Source organism: Acinonyx jubatus, chromosome E4, assembly GCF_027475565.1.
Source record: "Acinonyx jubatus isolate Ajub_Pintada_27869175 chromosome E4, VMU_Ajub_asm_v1.0, whole genome shotgun sequence".
In the NCBI taxonomy this organism is placed as follows: domain Eukaryota; kingdom Metazoa; phylum Chordata; class Mammalia; order Carnivora; family Felidae; genus Acinonyx; species Acinonyx jubatus.
In genome coordinates, this window is record NC_069395.1 from 43,568,257 (window position 1) to 43,592,918 (window position 24,662).

Consider the following 24,662-nt stretch of genomic DNA (forward strand, 5'->3'; position numbering starts at 1 on the left):
TCTGTTTTAATATCATGAACAAAACAAACATGAATGTGCCATCCCTTGGGACCGGAGAGGTTAATAAACCCTGAGCCTGACTCATTTGCAAAGTACTTTTTTAAATGTTTGTTTATCTTTTTGAGAGAAAGGGGGGGGGGCAGAGAGAGATGGGGACAGAGGATCTGAAGCAGACTCTGTGCCGACAGTACAGAACCTGATGCGGGACTCAAACTCACAAACTGTGAGATTATGGCCTGAGCCAAAGTTGGATGCTTAACCAACTGAGCCACCCAGACGCCCCACAAAGCACTTTTAATGCATGATTTCGGTTAGTCCCCAGGACAGCTGATGTGGAGTGGGCAGAGCGGGTCCTGTCTTTCTAATAACAAAATGGAGATGTGCCTGGAGTCATTCAGCCGATACTGGCACAGGGCCATGACTGCAGCCCAGGTCTAGAAGCTTCTCCTGGGCTAGTGCCCTGTCAGCTGCAGCATGCCGCCTCACATCTGATGGTTAAACTAGATTCTTTGTGACCAGACTGTTTGTATCCAATGGCACCAGAAATGTCTAAGGCCCTTCTCTCGTAACATCAGATTTGTCTCATGTCCAGGTAAAAGATGTGAGCTCTGTGACGATGGCTACTTTGGAGACCCTCTGGGGAGAAACGGCCCCGTGAGGCTTTGCCGCCTCTGCCAGTGCAATGACAACATCGATCCCAATGCCGTTGGAAATTGCAATCGCTTGACAGGAGAATGCCTGAAATGCATCTATAACACTGCTGGCTTCTATTGTGACCGATGCAAAGATGGATTTTTTGGAAATGCCCTGGCCCCCAATCCAGCAGACAAATGCAAAGGTGATCTAGCCATCTGTCACGGTTGTACTCATGTATTCTGAGGATTCACGTGTGGTCTCTTTAAATACTTCCAGTTGTTTGGTCTAACAAGGCACTGTTCAATAGAAATTGTGAACCTTTCGTAGTTTAAATTTCTCATAGACACGTTGAAATAAAGAGAAACAGGTGAAATTGATTTTAATGATACATTTTATTTCACCTAACACATCTACTATACTATCGTTTCAGTGACTAATGAATTAAAAATGATCAAGATGTATGTTCTTTTTGCCCCACGCTAAGTCTTAAAATGTGGGATGTATATCACATTCACAGCACATCTCAAGACCAGCCCCATTTCAGGTGCTCAACAGCCACCGGTGATTAGTGGCTACTGTATTGGTTCAACTGAAGTGTAAAGGGTTTGTTTGTATTGTTTACATTTTAGTCCTTCTCCCGGGCGATTTGCATCTTTTGCTCTCTGCTTCCCCCCTTAGCCTGTGACTGCCATCCCTATGGAACCGTGAAGCAGCAGAGAGGCTGTAACCCTGTGACCGGGCAGTGCGAATGTCTGCCCCACGTGACTGGCCGGGACTGCGGGGCCTGTGACCCCGGCTTCTACAACCTGCAGAGTGGGCAAGGCTGCGAGAGGTGAGACGCCAGGTGCCTTTGCTGGAAGTGATCTTTGCTTTTTTAATTGGGAGAGGTGAATTTTTCTGAGCTGTATGTAACGGTAGCCTTGATTTTGTTCAGGAGTTGAGTGCCCACTTGAGGCAGAGTATCCTTAGAGGCAATCCTGGACAATTGTAATTAAGCTAATGGGAAAAAAGAGTGGAATGAAGCTTCCCCAGTTGTGTCAGAATCACCTGAGCAACAGTTAGAAGACAACAAATCACATGGTGCTCTCTGACGCACTGAGAATCAGGTCCTCTGGGGCTTGCAGCCTGGGAATTGCTCTTTTCCAAGCTCTTGGCCAGTACATATGCGGTGCCGGGTTGGAGAGCCACTTTGTAGTGGTTTTAGCAGTGAAATAACTGTATTTGTGGGTTAGGTTAGAAAAGGAGGTTCTCAGTAGAACCCCTGAAAATTACTTGAACCTCAGGCGCTTAATAGCCCATAACATTTTGTCTTAATAGCCCTTTACATTCTGTTTTCTAATACAGATTACATCAGTTCTGTGCTGAACAGAGGTGGGGGGAAGGTTTGCTGAGAGTCCGTTTTTCTTACCTGAGAAATGTTGTGTGTTCATTTTCAGGTGTGACTGCCATGCTTTGGGTTCCACCAATGGACAGTGTGACATCCGCAGTGGCCAGTGTGAGTGCCAGCCTGGCATCACCGGTCAGCACTGTGAGCGCTGTGAGGTCAACCACTTCGGGTTTGGACCCGAAGGCTGCAAACGTAAGGACTTTTGGGGGCATAGAACTCAAAGTCTTTCCTAATGCCAGTTAGAACTGCAGGCTTTGACAGCCTCCGTCTGGCCCCATGGCTTGCAGTCAGGGCAGTACCTAAGCCATCATCAATGAATATTAGCCTTGTCTCATACTCCGGGGATTGGGAGCTTCTCGGGTTCCTTTGCGGCCACCTTATTTACATCTTCTTTTATATCATTTCTGATTCTTTCTCCAGTCCTTTGTCTTTCCGAGGGGAGTCTCCCTTTGATTACTGGCTTTCCCACTGTGCTTAATGAAAAATTTTTATTGATTGCATTTTGAGAGCAGATAATGAAATGGTGAGAGACTTTGCTCACAACTTGTTGGTCGACTTACCGGCTGCAGTTCCTTCCCACCCTTGGGGCCCTTTTGGTTCAGTTACATCTAAACATCTGCTTCTCCTTGGCATAAACACTTGCCTGGAATTAGGCCTCAGAACAGTTTGGTGCTTTGCTTTTTGAATTCCTTCATTTCTCCTGTGGAATGTAGCATAAATCATTGACCCAGTTCAGAGAACAAAGCAAGTAAACAAACTATAAAATAATGCAAAATAAGTATTAGCATTTGGGTTTTCTAGTTCCTTAGTGAGAGAAGCATTAAACAGCAGAGAGATGAAGGTAGAGAAGAATTCTTGAAGTGCAAAAAAGGGCACTGACTAGTTCAGTAGACTAATTTCTATAATTATTAAGTAACATAAAATGTGCCCCCTCCAAGGGATGTACATTTTACTTGGAAACTCACTTTTGCTTTAAAAATTTCTGTTTTCTCTGCTAAGTAGAATTAACTGTTCAAATTCTCATAATTTGGCCTGGTTTTAAAAAAATGTCTACTTATAATGCCTTATTGATATCAATCTGAGTTAAAAGAAAAACTCACTCTTCCTTCTTTTCCCTGTCATGTACTCTTTTCCCTTTATTCTGCAGCGTGTGACTGTCATCCCGAGGGATCTCTTTCACTCCAGTGCAAAGACGATGGTCGCTGTGAATGCAGAGAAGGTTTTGTGGGAAATCGCTGTGACCAGTGTGAAGAGAACTATTTCTACAATCGGTCTCGGCCTGGCTGCCAGGAATGTCCAGCATGTTACCGGCTGGTGAAGGATAAGGTAAGCTGTCCACCATGCATTCACTCGTTCACTCATTCACTCACTCAGCAGACATTGAAGGGGTGCTTCCTGTGCACTTAGCTTTGGAGAACAGATGGTAAACAAGGTAGACATGGTCCCTGTCCTCCAAGACTTATGTTCCAGTTGGGAGACAAATAATAAAAATTAAAGAAAAAAAAGTACTAACTGAGATAAGCACAAGAAAGGGTATAGACAGTAACTGGAGGAACTACTTTCTATAAGGCCTCTCTAAGGAAATTTATTTAAGGTGAGATCTGAAGAATAAGAGGGAATAAGTTGAATGAGAAGTGACAGGTAGGCTGTTCCAGGCAGAGGGAATATGGGATACACAGGCCTCAAACATGGAGGTTGTCTGGGGCTCCTGAACGAGGAGGGCTGGTTTGTGAGAAGACGGGAGAGGTTGGTGGACATAGCTCATGTTGCACCATGTCAACCTTAGATTTTACTCCAGATCCAGGGAGAATGCACCGAAGGGTTTTAAGCTAGGAAATCCAATTCATATTTTAAGAAGAACACGCTGACTGTTATGTGAAGAATGATGGTCAGGAGTGGGGTAGAAAGGGAAGCCTGGATTGAATTGGATAAGTATGTGTGTTTGGGGGCAAGGACAGGGAAAGAGAAGAATCAAGGAAGCATGTTGGGTTTTTTGCGTAAGGTAGCTGGAGGCATTGGTTATTGAGATGGAGATGACTCAGGGAGAGCAGATTTAAGAGAAGAAAATCAAGAGTATAGTTTTGGATGTTGAATTGAGAGATACCTATCAGAGTCAAGTGGAGGTATCAGGAAAGTAATCTAAGACCTAAGAGAGAGGTCAGAACTGGAGAATCATCCACATGTAGTGTTTAATGTCAAAGGAATAGACTTGATAGTTTCTCTCTGGAAGCCAGAACAATAAAGAAAAACCACCTGTGTTACCTGTTCAAAAGTGGACATAGGTGGAGTGTGTAGACTTGCGTATGTATAGAGTGCCCCTTGATGATTATTCCTGCAGGAAGTCCAGCTGGGTTCTCTGTATGTTCTTCATCATGTGCAGGTTGCTGATCATCGAATGAAACTCCAGGAATTAGAGAATCTCATAGCAAACCTTGGAACTGGGGAAGAGGTGGTGACAGATCAAGCCTTTGAGGACAGGCTAAAGGAAGCAGAAAGAGAAGTCATGGACCTCCTTCGAGAGGCCCAGGATGTCAAAGGTATACATGTTTAAACAGTGGGTAACTTCTGCCAGATGGCCCAATCTTTAGACGTGGCTCCTAGTTCAAGGTTAGTTAGTACAGCTTTACAAAATTCTCGATTTCTTAAACTATTTGTAGAATATGAATTTTTTCAAACAATCTGTGAAAATACAAGAACTTGTCAACTTAATGTTTTTGGATACAGCAAGTGAAAAGAGTTCTCCCAGCACATCAGAAACTATTAGATGTTAAAATTCTAAGTGTTTTATAAATCTATTCTATTACAAAGTGTTTTAAAACAGTTTTTAAAAATCATGAAAGGTATGCATTTTGGGTGTACATTATTTTAAGTAGAAAATTTGAACTTGGATTTTTTTCTGTTATTCTAGTGAGTCAGAATTTATTTTATGTACTGCTTTATTTCCTTAGGACCCTCATAAGGAAAAAGTGTAGTCTTCAAGTATTGACTGTTCTGTTTAATAAGTGAACAAATGTTCTAATAACATCATGTAAAGTACATTTTATACTGTGGTGTATTTAATGTCCTTTGCAATTATGTCACTTCTCTGTACATTATCTGTACCATATTATGATGAGATAAGCTGATTATGTCAGCTTATCTGATCATAAGCAGAGAAGGAGTTGGTTTAAGATTTAGAAAACTATTTCAAAATACTTTATTGACTTTAAAGGAACTTGAGTTTTTAAAACTTTGAAAGTAAGAAAAAGTTATTTTAAAATATTTACTTTTAAAATCACTTTAGGGGCACCTGGGTGGCTCAGTGGGTTAAGCATCTGACTTCAGCTCAGGTCATGATCTCACAGTCTGTGAGTTTTTGCCCCACGTCAGGCTCTGTGCTGACAGCTCAGAGCCTGGAGCCTGCTTCGGACTCTGTGTCTCCCTCTCTCTGTGCCCCTCCCCTGCTCATGCTCTGTCTCTCTCTGTCTCAAAAATAATAAATAAAAACATTTTTAACAAATCACTTTAATGTTTAAAAAAAAATTTTTTTTAAACGTTTGTTTATTTTTGGGACAGAGAGAGACAGAGCATGAACGGGGGAGGGGCAGAGAGAGAGGGAGGCACAGAATCGGAAACAGGCTCCAGGCTCTGAGCCATCAGCCCAGAGCCTGACGCGGGGCTCGAACTCACGGACTGCGAGATCGTGACCTGGCTGAAGTCGGACGCTTAACCGACTGCGCCACCCAGGCGCCCCCCCAAAAAAATCACTTTAATGTTTTTAAAAAATTTTTTAATGTTAATTTTTGAGAGAGAGAGACAGAGCACAAGCTGGGGAGGGACAGAGGGAGGGGGGACACAGAATCCAAAGCAGTCTCCAGGCTCTGAGCTGTCAGCACAGAGCCCAATGCAGGGCTCGAACCCAGAATCGCGAGATCATGACCTGAGCTGCAGTTGGACGCTCACCTGACTGAGCCACCCAGGCACCCTTGTTTTATTTTTATTTCTTACTCTGAATTAAGCTTTTTTTCTAAATTTGGACAAATCCTTTTCTACATTTACTGAGTGCCTATAGTATACCACGCATTGTGCTAAACACCAGTTAATGAAAACATGAACAAGATACTGCTCCTTCTATCAAAGTGTTCCCCATCTGGCTAAGGTCACTTTTGTCTAGAGCATCCCATCGTTGAGGTACAGGTGTTCACAGATACTCATAGTAAATGTGCATTAACATTAGTACATTTGGAACCACAGTGATTGACCTCTTCATTGAGTTTATGAATCTACCCATTTGGAGTTAGAGAATCTTCCTATCAGAGTACAGGTCAACAGAAACTAAATATAGTCCTTATTTCTTATTGTAGATATCCCTAATGTATATGATTTTGATTTTATAAAATTAATGAGGAAGGAAGTAATTTGGATGCATCTGGTTTGGGCCAGTTTGTTGAATTTTTATATGAGAGTCCAGAAATCATTCTATAAGGTAAATTTTTAGAAATTTAAAAATAAGAAGTTGAGGCGCCTGGGTGGCTCAGTCCATTAAGCATCCAACTCTTGGTTTCAGCTCGGGTCAAGACCTTGCAGTTCATGAGTTCAGGCCCCGTGTTGGGCTCTGTACTGGCAGTGTGGAGCCTGCTTGGGATTCTCTCTCTCTCTCTCTCTCTCTCTCTCTCTCTCTCACTCTCTCTCAAAATAATAAATAAAAAAAAAAAGAGGTCAATAGTTTATGTTAACTTTAGTTGTGTTTTGTGGTGTTGGTACATTTTAAGTGTTAAACATAGAATAAGAAGAACTTAAATGTTTCCTGTTGTGTTTATTCCTGTTCTTTGCGTTTTTAGTATGTTCATTTGTTGGCAAAACCTTCTGGCACACGTTTTTCCTGTAATGTATTCTCTTGAAACAACAAATTCCCATTGAAGAATACTGCCATACTCATTGAAGAATTGAATGCAGAGTTATAATTAACTGTTGATCAGTCCATTGGAGAGCTGGGGTGCCAACACCAGGAGCACATGGGAGCAGTCAAGAGGCAAGAAAGGGGGGTCAGCCAGCATTGATCGCATCTTAGTGCAGCCCCAGCTAGGTCTAGCTTCCTCTGGCCTTGACTGCCTCCTTTCCTCTGTTAGAGCAGACAATCCCATTGGACAGAAGCTTTGACAGAAGTCATGGCCGTCATGCCTCCCCTTGAACCACTTGCAAGGCAGGAACATAATGGGCTGCTGCTTCCCGGGGCTTGGGTAGCACCATAGCCGGGCTAGGGTTAAAGTCTGCTCCCACTAAGGCTTGGTTTCATGGAGTTCCTGGCTGACCTTTCTTACTTGGGTTCAAACTAGCCGAGAATAAGAATATCTTCACAATGATTTATCTTTTCAGACCATCCCTGAGTGTTTATTTGTAGTTTAAACTTGTGTTTATTCTGCAGCTTTAAAAGGAGATTATATGGTGCAACTAGGTTTTGCAATTTGAAGGCATTTCAAGTGATCCTACCAGTTGCATTATCTATTCCCTTTTCAGTTACTCTTGTTTCTCTCGAGCTGGCCAGAGAGATTGGTATCTGTTACATTCCTGAATGTCTAAAGGGAAGGGGCTTTTATAACTTCATTGACTGCTTGTGCTTCCTAAGTCTAAATGATTTTCTATGATTTCGACACTTTGTCTTTTGTTGTTTTCTTAAAAATCTTCAGATTATTAAAGAAGTGGTTGATCATTCAAGCAGGGTCACTGTCTATAGTTAGGCAAGAGTTTTGCACCACACCAACTGTGCACGAGTATTTGGTGACCCTGCCTACGTGGTTGCTGTTTTCCAAACCTGTATTCATCTTTATTGATCTTAACCGTGACCTCTCCTCTTTTTCACATTCCTTGGAAAATTTAGATGCCAACTCTGAACATCATGTTGAAATAAGAACTGATCAATTTTGCATAGGACTTATGTATACTAATATGTGTGTTAATATAATGTGTATTAATATAATCTTAGGACACGTGCGAGTTTTGACAATGCCAACCATATTTGCATGAGCTTATATTTTTTATTAGGACATAGGTATGAGATTTAGGCTGAATGGGCACAATTAAAAAACAATTTGAAGAACTCTTCAAAAGCAGAAATCAGTATGAAAGAAATGACATGGGTATTCCAGGGGGTGGGAGGTGGCAAGTCTGTATTTAGTTTAAAATACAAAATGAACCTATGTTTTTAATTTTTTTAATGTTTATTTATTTATTTTGAGAAAAAGCGAGTTGGGGTAGAGGCAGAGAGAGAAGGTCCAAAGTAGGCTCTTCACGGTCAGCATAGAGCCCGACACGGGGCTTCAACTCACAAACCATGAGATCATAACTTGAGCCGAAATCAAGAGTTGGATGCTTAACCAACTGAGCTACCTGGGCGCCCCTAAAATACAAAATGAATTTAATCGGCCACACTTCAACATGTTTTGAACCTGGTTTTTTCCTAGTTTAGAAAAATGTGTAGCACTCAGAGCTGGTAGTGCTTTTAATATTTTATTTTTATGATTAAATCTGGCATGTGCTGGAATATCAGACTTTCCTTTGTCAGACATTTCTTGGGTGTCTCCTTTTTGCTAATCACTGTGTAAGACTGGGAATGAGTAAGAAAGAGAAGCTCATAGTCAAGTGGGACCGACAGACACACAGTTGGAGACAGTGTTATAAATGCAACTGGAGGTACAACTGGGCACACAGTAAAGACTGACCAGTCCTGCCGATGGGCTTAGGAAAAGCTTTTCGGAAAGATCTGTGTTTGGAAGAATAAGGTTTTGCCTCAGCTTTCATGTAAGATATGTCCCTGCTTCAGATAATTTATGGACTTTCTTCTGCAATGCCATTGCAGATATAGACCAGAATTTGATAGATCGCCTCCAGAGATTGAATAATACCTTATCCAGCCAAATTAGCCGTTTACAGAATATACGGAATACCATTGAAGAGACTGGAAACTTGGCTGAGCAAGCACGTGCCAGGGTAGAAAGCACTGAGCAGTTGATTGAAATTGCATCCCGAGAACTTGAGAAAGCAAAGATTGCTGTTGCCAATGTGGTGAGTGATTGGGAAGGTCTGAGGTTGGGTTGTAGGAGTCCCCTGGTAATTTGTAGCAAGTCTGTTTACTGTCCGTTGAATGCTTCAGTTAAATTGACTTACGTCTTTTTGTCATGGACCAAGAAAGCCACATTGCTCATAGTTGTCATTAAATAGTTATCACGAACTGGATAAAAACCAAAGGACATCTGGGTCATTTCTCTAGCTTTGTTCCTTCTACAGCACTAGGCAATTTAGACTTCCCTTATCCTTTGATGAAAACAAATAGTAATCTGTAACCAAGGAGGCTAATAATAAGTAAAGATCTTTTAATTAATGAGACATTCTTTCTGCTAAATAATACTGATACAGTATTGGTTTTGACACTTGCTTTATTAAATTTAAATAATTCAGTCCTTTGAGATTAGTGCTTTATTTATTTCCTTTTCAGTCAATCACTCAACCAGAGTCCACCGGGGACCCAAACAACATGACTCTTTTGGCAGAAGAGGCACGAAAGCTTGCTGAACGGTAACCTCCAGATCCCTGTGTTTTCATGGTTAAGCTAGAACTTTCCTTACAGTGTGTACTTATTGTCACTCCTTTACCCACACACACTTTTCACATATCCCACTTTGGCAAAGTTTGCTCTCTTTTCTGAAATGTCATCGGCTATGTGTACTCTTTCCTTTGAAATTAGAATATTTACTTTGAATATTTGAATATGATGCTTTGGAGGGAAATCAAAGAAAACCATAAAATTTTTAGATGTTTAATTTCAGAACCTTTAAGTTGATAATAAGCTCAGTTGAATTTGTTTTTTTTTAATTTTTAAGGTTAATTTTTAACAAAAATGCTTAATTCTCATATTTTAAGAGACAACATTTACTAACACATAGTACATTTGAAAATCAGCCCAAGAAAACACTGTTTCATTCCTGATTTTTTTTAAGGTTTTTTTGTTTAATTATTATGAAGTGTAAGGTAGTTTCGTAGGAAAACTTTAAGTCATAGGAGAGTATTAAATTGAATAAAAAAAAGCTGTTAAACAAGTTGCTAGAATGTAGGCTTATTCACTGAAGTTCCAGTGCCTAACACAATGTCTGGGATACACTGAGTGCTCAATAAATGTTGAATGCATTGCACACCAGCTCGCAGACCTCATGGTGCTTAAGTAAGCCCAGCGTTAGAATTTTAACCTCATTGTTCAAAGTGATTACTTCAGCTTCTTGCTTTAACATGTGCTCTTTCTATTCTTTGTAAATGTAAATGTGTGAGCTGCATAATTTAGTTCATGGAACATTCATGGTTTCATAGCTAGATTTTGTGATTAAAAGATGACAGCTGAAAACATATGGAAAACTCCTAAGATAATTAGGTCTTGAAGATAAAATAATTTGGTGTATTTCATACAGGAATTTTGAAAGAAAGCTTATCATACCAAAAAAAAAGAATGACCACATATGGCAGTATGACACTGTAATAGAAATTTTAGAGCTGACAAAATCTTAATGACTTACCCAGCTAAAATTCGCATTATTTGGCTGGATTCCCTGGTGACATGTTTCTTTCCATTGAGTGTTGGGTGGCTTTTCCTGGTCAGTGATTAGGTTGCCTGTGCAAAATCTGAATAGTCGAAGCTGTTTCAGGACTATGTAGTAACTGAACCAGAGTAAGGATTAAACATTAGATCTGAGGTTTGTGCTTATGACTAGATGAATGAGTCCTTGCTAGGATATATGGTTTTATAGATAAATTATTCTTAAATAATTATACTTAGAAGTCATTTTTTGAAGAAATATAAACATTTGCCTCTATAAACTTTATAGGAAAATATTGCTTGGAAAATAACCTCTGGGAAAATGCCATTTTCTCAGATTGTTGAATGTTATTGTAAACTTAGCCCCATTGAAATGATTGCAAAATTCCAAATTTAGAAGATTTTTCCAGTATTTATAGAGCTCTGCCCACGTTGGCATTTGTATATACAGTAAGGTAAACGTTACCTAAAGTCTGCTTCTTTCTCGATTAAATAGTTCTGTTTCATGGTTCCTTTTTTCTTTTATGTTACCCAGCCATAAACAAGAAGCTGATGATATTGTAAGAGTGGCAAAGACAGCTAATGAGACATCAACTGAGGCATATGATCTGCTTCTGAGAACACTGGCAGGAGAGAATCAAACAACACTGGAGATTGAGGAGCTTAATAGAAAGTGAGTGTCATTTAAAAGTGGCTTCTGGCCCTTCAGTTGTTGCAAGCAGCACCATTTCCATGAAAAATGAAATGCTGATGCATTCGGGGCATGCATTCAGGCAGTAAGATTCCTTTCGTTAATCATGCTTTTGAAATGGTGCAGTAATTAGAGTGGGGATATAGAGCAACAGAGATTTTATTTGATCTAATTCCTGTAACTACAGAGAAAGGTAACAAGACTAGCCATGATACTTAAAATTCTGCAAAAGTGAAAAAAGAAAGAGGAAATATCAAAGTAGAGAAAATACACTTGAGCTACAAATGTTTAAAAGGTATCCGAAATAAGAAACTATGTGGTAAACCATATGGTATAAATAGAAGTGATGAGATGAAATATAAATTTAAGCTATGTTGGTTTTAAATAATAGCATTTGCTTGTGGTGCCTGGGTGGCTCAGTCAGTTAAGCATCCGATTCTTGATTTCAGCTCAGGTCATGATCTCAGAGTTTGTGAGAGTGCACTGAGAGGGCAGAACCTGCTTGGGATTCTCTCTCCCTCTCTCTCTGCCCCTTCCCTGCACACACACACTCAAAATAAATAAATGAACTTAAAAATAAAATAGCATTTTCTTTAAAGTTGTAGAAATTCTATTGCAGTGATTTGAACTGGAATGAATGCAGTTAACATTAAGATGCCAGAAGCAACTCAGTTTTTCACTCAGTCACCTCTTTTGTTCCTTAGGTATGAACAAGCAAAGAACATCTCACAGGATCTGGAGAAGCAAGCCGCCCGAGTGCATGAAGAGGCCAAAAGGGCTGGAGATAAAGCGGTGGAGATCTATGCCAGCGTTGCCCAGCTGACGCCTGTGGACTCAGAAGCACTGGAGGTACGGGGTGGACAACCTGTATGCACAGGGATTTGGTTGTCACCGCCATCACCCTCCACAGCACGCACCCTTGCCTCCCAGACACATGCACACCGCACGCACCCCTCACCGTCTGGGTGAAGGCTATTCTGACTGCTCTGTGATTTTCATGGGTACCTTCCTCCTCCGTCCTCCAACTAATTCAGTGGCAATATCGGGTTCTGTTTTAGATATGTTAACAGAACTTACCGAGATAAAGAATCCCGTGATTGAGGCGCCTGGGTGGCTCAGTCAGCTGAGATTCTGACTCTTGGTTGCAGCTCAGGTCATGATCTCAGGGTCGTGGGATGGAGCCCTCTGTCGGGCTCTGTGCAAAGCATAGAGCCTGCTTAAGATTCCACCCCCCCCCCCCCCCACCGCCGCTCTCCTCTGCTCGCACTCTTGCTTGCTCACTGTCTCTAAAAAACAAAACAAAAACAAAAAAACCTGTGATTATAAAGATTAAACATCAAAGACTCTTTAGTGATATTAATCACTCCTAAATCTTTAATATAAATCCAACTTATTATATATTTGTATTTATTAGAGCCAGTACACCAGGAGTGTTACTCCCAGGTACTGTCTGCTTGAGAACAAGAGAGAAATTGAAGAAAATGGTTTAAATGAAAGAACTCTTACCAGGATGCTGTTGGGCAGGTGAAATATTTGGGGATTGGTAGTATTTTATTGCATCTGTACTCCAGTCATGAATCCTGTTCCCAGGTTCTGTATAAATTATATATATCTATGTTATATACACTTGAAATTTATTAAGTTTCACTTCTTACATCTGAGGTGTTGTTGATTTTTTACCATAAAGGTTTAGCTAGGTCTCTTCAGACATGTATATACTGTATGATCTCACATATTTGAAATTTGAGAATAGGCAAAACTAATCTATGATAAAAACCAGACCAGTGGCAGCTGCATTGTTGAAAAGGGAGGTATGGAAATTAACTGGAAAGAGATACAAGGGAGTTTCCTGGTGTGGAAATATTCTATATCTTGATTGGGGAGTTGGTTACACAGGGAAATATATTTGTCAAAACTCATTGCAGTAAGTGTTGTGCCTTTCACTGTGTCTAAAGTATACCTCTGTTTTTGGAAAAAAGGTCCAAAAAATCTTGACCTATGCTGCTCTTTTAAAAATATCTGTTGAGTCTCTCTGCCCCTCCCCTGCTCACACTCTGTCTCTCTCTCTCAAAAATAAATAAACATTAAAAAAATTTTAAAGGGTGCCTGGGTGGCTCAGTCGGTTGAGGGTCCAACTTCGACTCAGGTCATGATCTCACGGTTCGTGGGTTCGAGCCCTGCATTGGGCTCTGTGCTCAGAGCCTGGAGCCTGCTGAGGATTCTGTGTGTGTGTGTGTGTGTGTCTCAAAAATAAACAAACATGAAAAAAAAAATTGGGGGCGCCTGGGTGGCTCAGTCGGTTGAGCATCTGACTCCAGCTCAGGTCATGATCTCACGGTTTGTGAGTTTGAGCCCCGCATCGGGCTCTGTGCTGACAGCTCAGAGCCTAGAGCCTGCTTCAGATTCTGCATCCCCCCACCCCGCCCCACCCCACCCCATCCCCGTATCTCTCCGCCCCACCTCTGCTTGTGCTCTCACGCTTTCAAAAATAAACATTAAAAAAAATTTTTTTTAAATATCTATTGAGTCTTAAGTGTTACAGAGTTACACTTTCATCAGTTTCATTGTTTTGTCTAAAATGTCACAATCTTACTTGCTTTTCACAGAATGAGGCAAATAAAATAAAGAAGGAAGCTGAGGATCTGGACCATCTGATTGACCAGAAGTTCAAAGATTATGAGGACCTCAGAGAGGACATGAGAGGGAAGGAACTGGAAGTCAAGAAGCTTCTGGAGAAGGGAAAGATCGAACAGCAGGTTGGTTTGATTTGCAGGTTGCTTCCTGTCTTGAGGCAAAATTTGAAACCGTGCACGCAGAAGCTGTGTCTGCGATGTTACCTCAGGGCCCAGGGCAGCGAGCCCGAGGGTGTTCGGAGGAAAGTCTGGGGGGCACCCAGGGCTAGCTGCTGTAGGCGGGCAGGTGTCGGGGTGGTAGCTTGGAGGTGCCTGGTCATTAGGAGAAAAAAGGGCTTTACCTTGGAGGGTTCGTCCCCTGATCTGCCATGTGTTTGTAGACTGCTGACCAGCTCCTAGCCCGAGCAGATGCCGCCAAGGCTGTTGCTGAAGAAGCTGCTAAAAAGGGACGAAATACCTTACAAGAAGCCAACGACATCCTCAGCAACCTGAGAGGTAGGAGCAGGTCACATAATTGGGTAAATGTCTATGCTTTCTTCACTAGGGCGATTTCCGTTTTGTTTTTGTTTTTTTTTACCATGAGATTCTTGGAACATCTATAATATGAAAGATAATAGTATAATAAACCCCATAAATCCTTCATCTAGATTCAACAGTTATGATTTTAACTATACCTACCTCATCCCCCAGCATCCACCCTAGTTTTTTTATGCTGAAGTATTTCAAAGAAAAATCTCAGAGCTCATGTCATTTTACCCCTTTATACCCCAGTGTGGGGGAGAAAAAAAAAGGAAATTTTCTGATGTTAGAATAATTCATGTTATCAAGATATGCCTGTTTAGCTGGCTCATGTTGGTAAATAGAGATGATTTTTAATTTTCTCTGCCAAGTGCATCTCAGTGTTTTTATCTTCTTTCCTCACCCAAGATAAAAAACACATGTGCTCAGTTCACAGTATAGTGCTGGACTTGCCTCTGATAAACTAGCCCGTAGGTTCTATAAATATGGAAGCTTTACCAGATAATGGTTGAGGGCGCCTGGTGGCTCAGGTGGTTAAGGGTCTGACTTCGGCTCAGGTCATGATCTCATGCTTTGTGAGTTTGAGCCCCGCATTGGGCTCTGTGCTGACAGCTCAGGGCCTGGAGCCTGCTTCAGATTCTGTGACTCCCTCTCTCCGTGTGCGTCCCCTGATTGTTTATTTTTGACAGAGAGTGAGCATGCATGCAAACATTAAAAAAAAAAAATAAACAAAAAACCAAGATAATGGTGGAGTATATTGGCTCTGGTGTCAGTGGGATTGAGTTAGAATCCCTGATTCCCCCTCTTATTTCTGTGAACCCTTGGGGGAAATTATCTACCTCTTTAATCCTCAGTTCTCACTTACAAAAATGACACAGTGCCTGCATCACAGGCACGCCAAAAAGCTCTTAACTCCATAGCTAAGACATAGGAAACACTAAATAAACTACAGCCTTTAACATTGGTTGCAGTGGTCGTAATGGCATACTCAGTGCTTTGCATGAAAATAAACTTTCCAGAAACATGTTCATTCACAAGAATCTGAAGCCTTGTGCTCTGTTCTTCTCAAGGCTGCCCATGCTGGTTTTCATTTTTCTCTCCTGGCTTTCATTGTTCATAAAACAAATTCCAGTTGCAGCTTTTGCAGCTTCCTGAAAGGTTCCCTTTTGGCTTGTTGAGAGTTCAGTTCAAATGTGTTCCTTGAACTTGATTTTAGATTTTGACAGGCGTGTGAACGATAACAAGACAGCTGCAGAGGAGGCTCTAAGGAGAATTCCTGCCATCAACCAGACCATAATTGAAGCCAATGAAAAGACGAGGGAGGCACAGCTGGCCCTGGGCAATGCCGCTGCGGATGCCACCGAAGCCAAGAGCAAGGCCCACGAGGCCGAGAGGATCGCCAGTGCTGTCCAAAGGGTGCGTGCTTCCCCCTTCTCCCACTCTTTGCTCATGTACTTCTCTAGTCATCTTCCAGGTTCTGTCCAGACCCCTAGAAGCCTAGCAGGCTTCTTCCTCGAATTCAATAAAATCACCTTAAACTATCCTTACTCATTTTTTACTAGGCAGTAGAATAGGTACATACATTGACTGAAGAGGGAGAGTCAGAATCATTGAAATCATCGAAAGAGCCCTTTAACATTTCTTCTGTTGTCTCAGTGGCAGGGTCTGTATTGTGAGTGGGGGATGGCTCCTGGACCCACAGAGCCCCTTCCACACAAATGTCAGACTCTTCTCAAACACAGTTCTTTGACATGGACAGCTGAAATTTTTTTCAGCCTTATGTAGAGTGCCAAGTCCGTCCAACTCTGAGGCCCCTCTTCCAGACGGATGTTGTATCTGAGCCCCTCCTATTAGCTTCCACTGCCAGGATTCCTTCTACTCATTGTAAAGAATAATCTCTTTAAGCTGCCTCTTTCCTACTTAACGGTTAATCTGTTTGTTTTATTTAAAAGAGAGACTGGAACAGATTCTAAAATTATGTGTTTGAGAATCATATACGTTTTTTTAGTTTGCTTAGAATAGTTGGTTTAGGGATTAATTACATTTTATAAAATATTCCTATTTCGGGATCATGGTCTTTTTGTACATTGTGATGAATTGCCAAGTAGAACAAGGCTACATTTGCATTAAAAATGCATAATTTGAAAGTGTCTAATCCATGTGATGTGGAGGAGAATGTACACCGTGTAAATGTTTTATCATTTGCTAGCCACGCGACCTCAACTAACAATGGAAATAACAGAACAGGAAGTATTAAGGATAAATGAGAGGGTGCAAACAGAAGTATTTTATAAATTGTAAAATGCTATTATGTTAGGTGGTAAGGCTGGCTTTTCTTTCATTCCTGTTATTTGGAACCCAAATAAATGATAGAGTAACTCAACATATGGTATAATTTACTGCTCCGTTCTTTCTGGATTGTATTTTTGATCCATTTTACAGATTATAAAAGGTGTGGGAGCATACTTTAGAAAAAGGAAAGCTTTTTTTTTTTTCATTAATAGTTATTTATCTTATGCCTAGAATGCTACCAGCACCAAGGCAGAAGCTGAAAAGACATTTGCAGAAGTTACAGACCTGGATAACGAGGTGAACGATATGTTGAAACAACTACAGGAAGCAGAAAAGGAGCTGAAGAGAAAACAAGATGATGCTGACCAGGATATGATGATGGCAGGGATGGTAAGCAGTTTGTTTTGGCCTATTTGCTTCTGGAAGGAAGTGAAGGGTGATCAATAAATAAGATCCCCATCTTGTTAAGAAATGTCTCTTTCGTATTGACTTTTGTTTCTCATTGCATTTTGGGGCCATGAATTGGCCTAGTAGCTGACATAGAAGACAAAGAATTTGGACCCCCTGCCAGGTTGTTGCACAATTGTCCTGTCCCCAAGCTTCTCTCAACTAAAAGCAAAACATTCTTTTACACATTTGAAGCTTTAGGACATTAAAAAGTACATATTTATATTTTTGGAGGGATGCTTCATTGATGGTATAAAATCAAAAGGAGTACAACGAAAAGTTGATGTCCTTCCTACTCTTGTTACCCCAGCAACTTGATTTCTAGGGGCAAAGACCAGTTTCTCATGTTTCATTTTTAAAGATGACAAAAAATACCAAACTTACTTCCAGTTTAATTTTTTTTTTTCTTTTGTGATGTTGTTGGTAACAAAATTAACTCATCGAATGCATGGCCTAATGAAGAACGAGAGTCCGTTTTTCTATTTTATGCTATATGTTGCTTTCAAAAGACTTTGATGGAGTCACAATAGAAAGAACTTTTCAGTTCAGTCGGATTACAATCACAGGAATGATACACATGAACGTGTTTAATTGTGTACTTTCAGTGCAAGCAAGGGACCTTTCTCCCACTTTTGAAAACCAGACTTTCTAGTCTGGCTCATTTTCACCTTGGGACAGAAAGGAGAACTATAATCCTGTTTATCTAGGCAAAGAAGACTCTAGGGAAGTGATATCAGGAAGCATCCCTTTGCAAATACCTAATTTTATTGTGCTTTTTGGGTTTTGTTTTGGACTGCCTTAATTTTCTGTAGCAAAGTTTATGGCTGAAGTGGAAATTACTATATAGTAAAAAAAAAAAAAAATATCTGTTTCTCAGATGTGCTGAGCATCTCTAGATTTCATTTTTAATGTGGTTGTAGAACATTAGATTCAGAGACTGTTGAAAGAAGGAAAAGGATATATTCTTAATGAGCTTCAAAGGAAGGGTATGGATTCAATTCAAAGGGTGGAAGTGGATCCATCTTTTGTTTCTTTTGGTAAATAGCTTCCAAGGAACACAAAGCACCCTCACATACACTGTCCCACTTACATTTACGTCAGTCCTGAAAGACACAGCGTCAAGCCACTTTTGTTTAAATATTTTTCTTAACCAGAAGAGCAAAGCTTACAGTTGTCCTGGAACAGGAGGCTGGAGACCACAGGTTAAATGCAGTAGTGTCGCTGTCCACAGGCCATAGCAGTCATTTACCCCTCTCCTGGTATACACACAGAAAAGCCTATCGAGACTAAGAATGACTGTGATTTCAACAGAGATTAATCATTTATCTGTGAAGGTTTTTTCCTCTTTTTCTTTTTAAAAATCCTACATTGTTTCTATCCAAAAACGTTGCATTATCTTGAGCCAAAAACTAGGAAAAACAATCATGTGGTAGGGAACTCAAAGCCACTCATTTATATCCTGGCTAGATTTATTTGTGAGAGCATCTGTTTTCTGATATTTAGACACTTCCTCTTCCATTGCCATTTCCCATGACTCATGCACAGTGTATTTGTTCAGGTTTCATGGAACTTTCCCAAATATATTTACCTTTGGTTGATTTTAAAAATGTAAATTGTATTGCCCCAGTTTGGGTGGGTACGTGCACCCCCGTGTGTGCGCACAGGCACGTGTGGTTGCAGGGGGCGAGGGTGTTCTAGAGGGTGTCACTTGCTTACGAAAATTTTTTGAGAATACAACATTTCTAATCAAGTTTCTAAGATAGTCAAGTCTCTAAGAGTGTCCTGAAGGACATATTTCCGTTCTAAAATGTAGTTTTTATACTCATCCTTAAAAATAACTTGTTTCTGCTTGATGAATTATATTATGAATATACTGTGTATTCTTGAGTGAGAAAGTGGGGAAAGGAAATATTGGTCTTTTTGAAATACAAATACACTCAGTGTAGGCATGCGGACTGCCTACTCATGACAGTCATATGAATTAAAAATAATAACATTTCACCATGAAGATAGGATAAAAAAAAAAACAACCCTACAGTGAGAGATTATAGTTTCATGAGTTAGGAAAAAAGCATCTGAAAATTGGACTGTTGGCTGATTAGGGGCTGATTCTTCATTTCAAGAAGATGAAGACACACTATTGGGACTGTTGTTTTCATCTGTCCTTCTCTCTGTACAGGCTTCACAGGCTGCTCAGGAAGCCGAAATCAATGCCAGAAAAGCCAAAAACTCCGTCACCAGCCTCCTCAACCTGATTAATGACCTCTTGGAGCAGCTGGGTAAGTAGCTGGAGAGCCATTTTAGGCAGGATCTCAATTTTGTGCATTGTTTGTTCTTGGGGTCTGGTATAGTTGTCACAAAAGCAGATATTACAGCATGAGTATTGTGTGAACCGAAACGTGACTTTCGGTTGTATTAATTCAACAAATACTTCTTCCGTGGCATATGATCTAAGTACTGGACTCTGACCAGGACTTCTAAAATTAGGAAGATAGGTTGCCAGAGTGGCTCATTTATGGTCGATGTTTATGATACATTGAATAGCTCATTCTGCTGGCAGAGTGTCTTTAAAAGATTTAGAGTGAAGGATTTCAGTGGCAGAATAAAAGAACACTTTAAACTGGTGATGACTTCATTGCCTGGAATTCTCTTCATTTGCTAATTAAAAGGATAATCTGACAGTTTTTTAAAGAGTCAGATTATTTGATTATTCTCTTACTGATAGAATAAGGAAATATGAGCATGTTGAAATGCTCTTTTAATCTAGTTTAATAGGGAGCACACTTCATTATAGGACAGATGTACTTTTGTCACAAGCCTTCATTATAAAGTGGTAACAATCCAGCCAATACAGCTTTGTAGCAAGGCATTCTGTTTTAATTCGCCAGCCTTTAAGGTTTGGTCACTTTTTCTTTTGGAGCAGGGGGAGGTGGGGGGGGAGGTATATTTTTTATCTGTCTCAAATACCAAAAATAATAAATAATGTGCTAACAGCTGGGTTTTAAAATGACAGGAAGCTAGAGGAGGTAGCTTTTTGTGGGAAGAGCTAGATTTTAAAGTTAGTCAGACTTGGGTAGGAATCTTTGTTTTGTTGCCTTGTAAACTGCAAACTTGGGCAAATGAGTTAACATCTGAGAATCACTGGCATAAGATGGTCTCGTGAGAATTTAATCAAGTACAGTATGCGTAACGTGCTGATCACCGTGTGGCTGTCTGCTCTCATTAATTATGGAAGCAATTCCTTCCAAAAGAACCTCTTTTTCTTGCTAATTTTAAAGTGAAGCTTTTGCTGAAATTATTTCAGCATTTCATCCCTGGCCATTTTCCATAGGAGGACTCCAAGTAGTGTCTAACTCCTAAAGGCAGGACATGACTCCCAAAACCAATGCAGCTTCCCTGGAATCTAAGAGCTAAGGGCTTAGAGTTCAGCTTAAAGATTCTTATGTTCGTCAGATGGCATTAAAATGGCATACAGATAACAGTTATTGCCATTTTTATGTTTATATATGTAATCAGATGACCTTCAAAACCACAAGTGAGACTTAAGGTCTTGAACACGGCACCTGTGTATTTAGAAAGCATTTCACAAAAACTGTTTTCTCAGAGAAAAAAACTATCCAGCCCAGTATCCGTTATATATAGGCTCTGACCTGTCCTAACTTGGCAAGGTCAGCATTTGTCGTTGGTCTGCATTGACCACAGCCTTGCGCAACACGAACAGTCTACACATCACACGTGCAGGCCGACTCTGCTTGGGGGTGGCTGGGGGTCTGTGTTTATAGAAGAGGTGAGTGGAGTTACTTGTGGAGTAATGTGATAACTCTTACTGAATGCATCTATTTCGTTCTGTGTCCTTTCCGACTCTACAGGGCAGCTGGACACAGTGGACCTGAACAAGCTGAATGAGATTGAAGGTACCCTGAACAAAGCCAAAGATGAGATGAAAGTCAGCGATCTAGACAGGAAAGTATCTGACCTGGAGAATGAAGCGAGGAAGCAGGAGGCTGCCATCATGGACTATAACAGAGATATCGAGGAGATCATGAAGGACATTCGCAACCTGGAAGACATCAAGAAGACCCTACCATCTGGCTGCTTCAACACCCCGTCCATTGAAAAGCCCTAGCATCATCGCGTAGGGCCGGAAGGCAGCACCCCCCGACCAGGGAGCCGTTGTGAGGCCATAGAGTGCCTTAACACAAAGATGACATTTCTCAGACCCCCACTTCTCTGCTGCTCTCCACCACTGTCCTTTCGAACCAGGAAAATTCACAAAGCTTAAAAAGAAACAAGTCAGATATCATGAATCGGGAACAAAGGGTTTTATCTGATAGTCTCTCTTCCACGGAAGGCACTCCCTTACCCACACTTTCCCTTCCGAGTTGCGTGAGGACGTGGCACCTTACGGTATCGTACGGTGGCGTAAACGCTTCGTGGGAACCATTGTCGGCCAGGGCTGAGCAAGTAGCCCTCCCCTTCTCACTGATACCAACAGAACTCCTCAGTCTCAGTACTCTTGTTTCTATGAAGGAAAAGTTTGGCTACCACTAGTAGCATTGTGATGGCCAGTACATCCAGTCTATCGATAAAGAAAATGCACCTCCATCTACTACCCCTCCTTCTTTTAAGCAAAAGGAAATAAACATCCTGTGCCAAAGGTATTGGTCATTTAGAATGTCAAGAGCCATCATCAGTTGTTTTAGCTATTTTGAGTATAGGACACTGAGCCATCCACGGGTAAGGATGCAATTATTTATGACAGTCTCCAGGAGAATGAGGCTGCAGAAGTAGGCTGAACATTTTCTTGTATGTTAATAATTTGACTAGGAAGATAAATGTTTTTCAGATCTTTGGGCAGCTGATAAATCTGGATGGGCAGCTTGCACTCCCCATAGACATCTTCTGATATTCCTATAAATGGAATTTATACAGAAGTAATAGGGATATGATAACCACTAAAGTCTTTTTCAAAATCAAACCAATTCTTAGAGCTTTTTTTAGTACATTAGTCTTGGAACTAGTGCTGTTAATCCGGTAGAGAGAAGTTGGCCCCTGAGATCTTGACAGACACACACAGAACAAGCCTCCTCATCCTAGTCTTTCCTAGCAAAGGGATGAAACTTCGATGCAGCCTGTATTGTCAGGATCCCACATACCCGTTTTTCTTCCACTGGGGAGAGATGACACCTTTGACCCTTATCCTCAATTAGCTTCTGACGTTCCCAACTTCTAGAATCTCTCTGAACAGTTTGCCAAATCCTGGTGGCAAATACTTGCACTCAGTATTTCACACAGCTGCCAACACCGTCTAGCTCCTGCACTTTGTGATTTAAACCCACTCTAAACCTTCCCTCCAAGTGTGGAGGGGAGACCCATCGGTGGAGTTGCCTTGTTGGCTTCTCAACTTTTGATCCTCAGCTCTGTGGTTTTCTTGCAAGATCACAGTGTGACGATTCCCTGCCACACAACCCCTCCCTCCTACCAGCCCACCTTTGAGATTCATATATAGCCTTTAACACTATGCAACTTTGTACTTTGCGTAGCGGGGGGAAAGAAACTATTATCTGACACACTGGTGCTATTAATTATTTCAAATTTATATTTTTGTGTGAATGTGTTTTTTTTTTTGTTTATCATGATTATAGAGTAAGGAATTTATGTAAATATACTTGGTCCTATTCCTAGAATGGCACTGTCTGTTCACTTCTTCCCTCCATTTTTCCTCCTCACTGGCACAACGTGTCTGGATACCTCCTGCCCTGCCGCCTGCAATTCTTTGCGTTGCATTTGTTCCCCGTGGCTCTGCTCGCCTTGTGTTTGCAGCATCTTCGTTTCCTAATGTTGATATTGACCTGCTTTCCTGCCACACGCAGCCGCTCAAAAGAGGTACCTCACACCCTCTTCCACTGCAATCCTGTGACCTTAAACTGCGGCATGCTGTTGTTCCTAATGCCCGCTCCAGGGCAGGTATGTCAGGTTGACAGAACATGGGGGGATTAGGACATTTTGCCCATTGGTATCTTCAACATCGATGTGGGTCAAGCCAGGAACGAGCTAGGAATGCCCTGACACTTTGAACCAGATGGGTCATTTTGATAAGGGAGTGCACGATCACTGAGTGCTCGTAGGGCATCAGGGACAGTGTGCACAGACAGGTAGGATGGGAGCAGTCATGCCAGTCCGTTCTCCCCTTTCCGCCTCCGTGCATACCGGAGTTGACTACAAGCGTTTCGACTTGGCATACCCCTCGCTTTCTCTCTGCTGCTTCTCCCCGGCCTCTCCTACTGTGGCCCAAGGCGCGGGTCTTTCTTGCCAAGTTTTCACATCAGTGTTCCCTAGCCAGCTCCTCTTATTAAGTGGCCACATCCTAACAGAGACATTTTGTTCAAGGTTACAGGACAATGACTGTAGATAGACTGCCGAGATAGTCCCCTCTGGCCCATGGGTCAGCCTCACACACCAGGAAGTCTTAGGCCACAGTGAAAATTGGGTTTTTGTTTTTTTCTTCATTTTGTTTTGTTGCTTTCCTCCTCCATCTGTGTAGTATATTTTTAAACAGAATTTTATTTTTAAAATAAAAGCTCTTTATAAGGCAATACCTTCATTACACTCCTGCGGTATACATGATTTTATTGTATAGTTCCAGTTATCTGTATTTTACATCATAAAATCGACAGGGTGGCTGCTGCGGAATGCTGGGTGTCACAGGGGACACAGACAGCTGTTCCCTGGAATTGTTCCTTCTAATTCCAACTGTGGCCCTTTTATATGTGCCTTCACTTTAGCTGTTTGCCTTAATCTCTACAGTCTTGCTCTCCAGGGTGGTAAATAAAATGCAACACTTGGCATTTTTTTTATGTTAAAAAAAAAACAAACCAGTATTTTATTTATAATAAAATCTGAATATTTGTAACCCATTATATTTGGTGTGGCCTGAGTGTGATACTGGGGACACAGGATGTTTTAAAAGGTTGAAGAGAAAGCTGCTCATAATATCTTATTGGGGTGACTTATTTTCTTGAGAACAATCCAATATGTGTGTATATATGTGTGTGTATGTATCCGTATAATGTATCTATGTGTGCGTGTATCTGTATAATGTATCTGTGTACATATCTGTATAATGTATGTACATGTGTATAGATGTATCTGTATAATGTGTGTGATGTATGTGTGGGTGTATATGTATCTGTGCATATGTTCTGTGTACAGATAACATATGTAAGTACATATACACATACACATATATATTTATATTTACCCTTCTCAGATAGGGATACTTTGGTGTGGTCCAGAAGTAGGCAAACTTTTTCTCTAAAGAGCTAAACTGTAAATACTATAGGCTTTGTGAGCCATACAGTGTCTATTACAACTACCGTGCTATTGTAGCAGGAAAGTGGCCCTTGAACAGTGTGTAAATGAGTGAGTATGGCTGGAGTCCAAAAACAGTCATGGGCCTGTGGGCTGCCATTTACCAGACCCCCCCGCCCCAAGACT

General features: G+C 41.1%; 1 protein-coding gene across 2 annotated transcripts in view; it reads left to right on the plus strand.

Moving 5' to 3' along the window:
• LAMC1 (laminin subunit gamma 1) overlaps positions 1 to 24,085 on the plus strand; it is a 127,376-nt gene extending 103,291 nt beyond the window's left edge. For both annotated transcript variants that reach the window (XM_027074384.2, XM_053209460.1), the window contains exons 14-28: positions 593 to 838; positions 1,315 to 1,468; positions 2,073 to 2,215; positions 3,171 to 3,349; positions 4,404 to 4,560; positions 8,859 to 9,064; positions 9,495 to 9,574; positions 11,119 to 11,256; positions 11,979 to 12,123; positions 13,881 to 14,030; positions 14,288 to 14,402; positions 15,643 to 15,842; positions 16,950 to 17,108; positions 19,345 to 19,444; positions 21,035 to 24,085. In XM_027074384.2, the coding sequence (XP_026930185.2) occupies positions 593 to 838; positions 1,315 to 1,468; positions 2,073 to 2,215; positions 3,171 to 3,349; positions 4,404 to 4,560; positions 8,859 to 9,064; positions 9,495 to 9,574; positions 11,119 to 11,256; positions 11,979 to 12,123; positions 13,881 to 14,030; positions 14,288 to 14,402; positions 15,643 to 15,842; positions 16,950 to 17,108; positions 19,345 to 19,444; positions 21,035 to 21,291 (2,429 nt within the window). In that variant the 3' untranslated portion in view covers positions 21,292 to 24,085. The remainder of the gene's footprint in view (positions 1 to 592; positions 839 to 1,314; positions 1,469 to 2,072; positions 2,216 to 3,170; positions 3,350 to 4,403; positions 4,561 to 8,858; positions 9,065 to 9,494; positions 9,575 to 11,118; positions 11,257 to 11,978; positions 12,124 to 13,880; positions 14,031 to 14,287; positions 14,403 to 15,642; positions 15,843 to 16,949; positions 17,109 to 19,344; positions 19,445 to 21,034) is intronic.
• Positions 24,086 to 24,662: the final 577 nt, after the last annotated feature.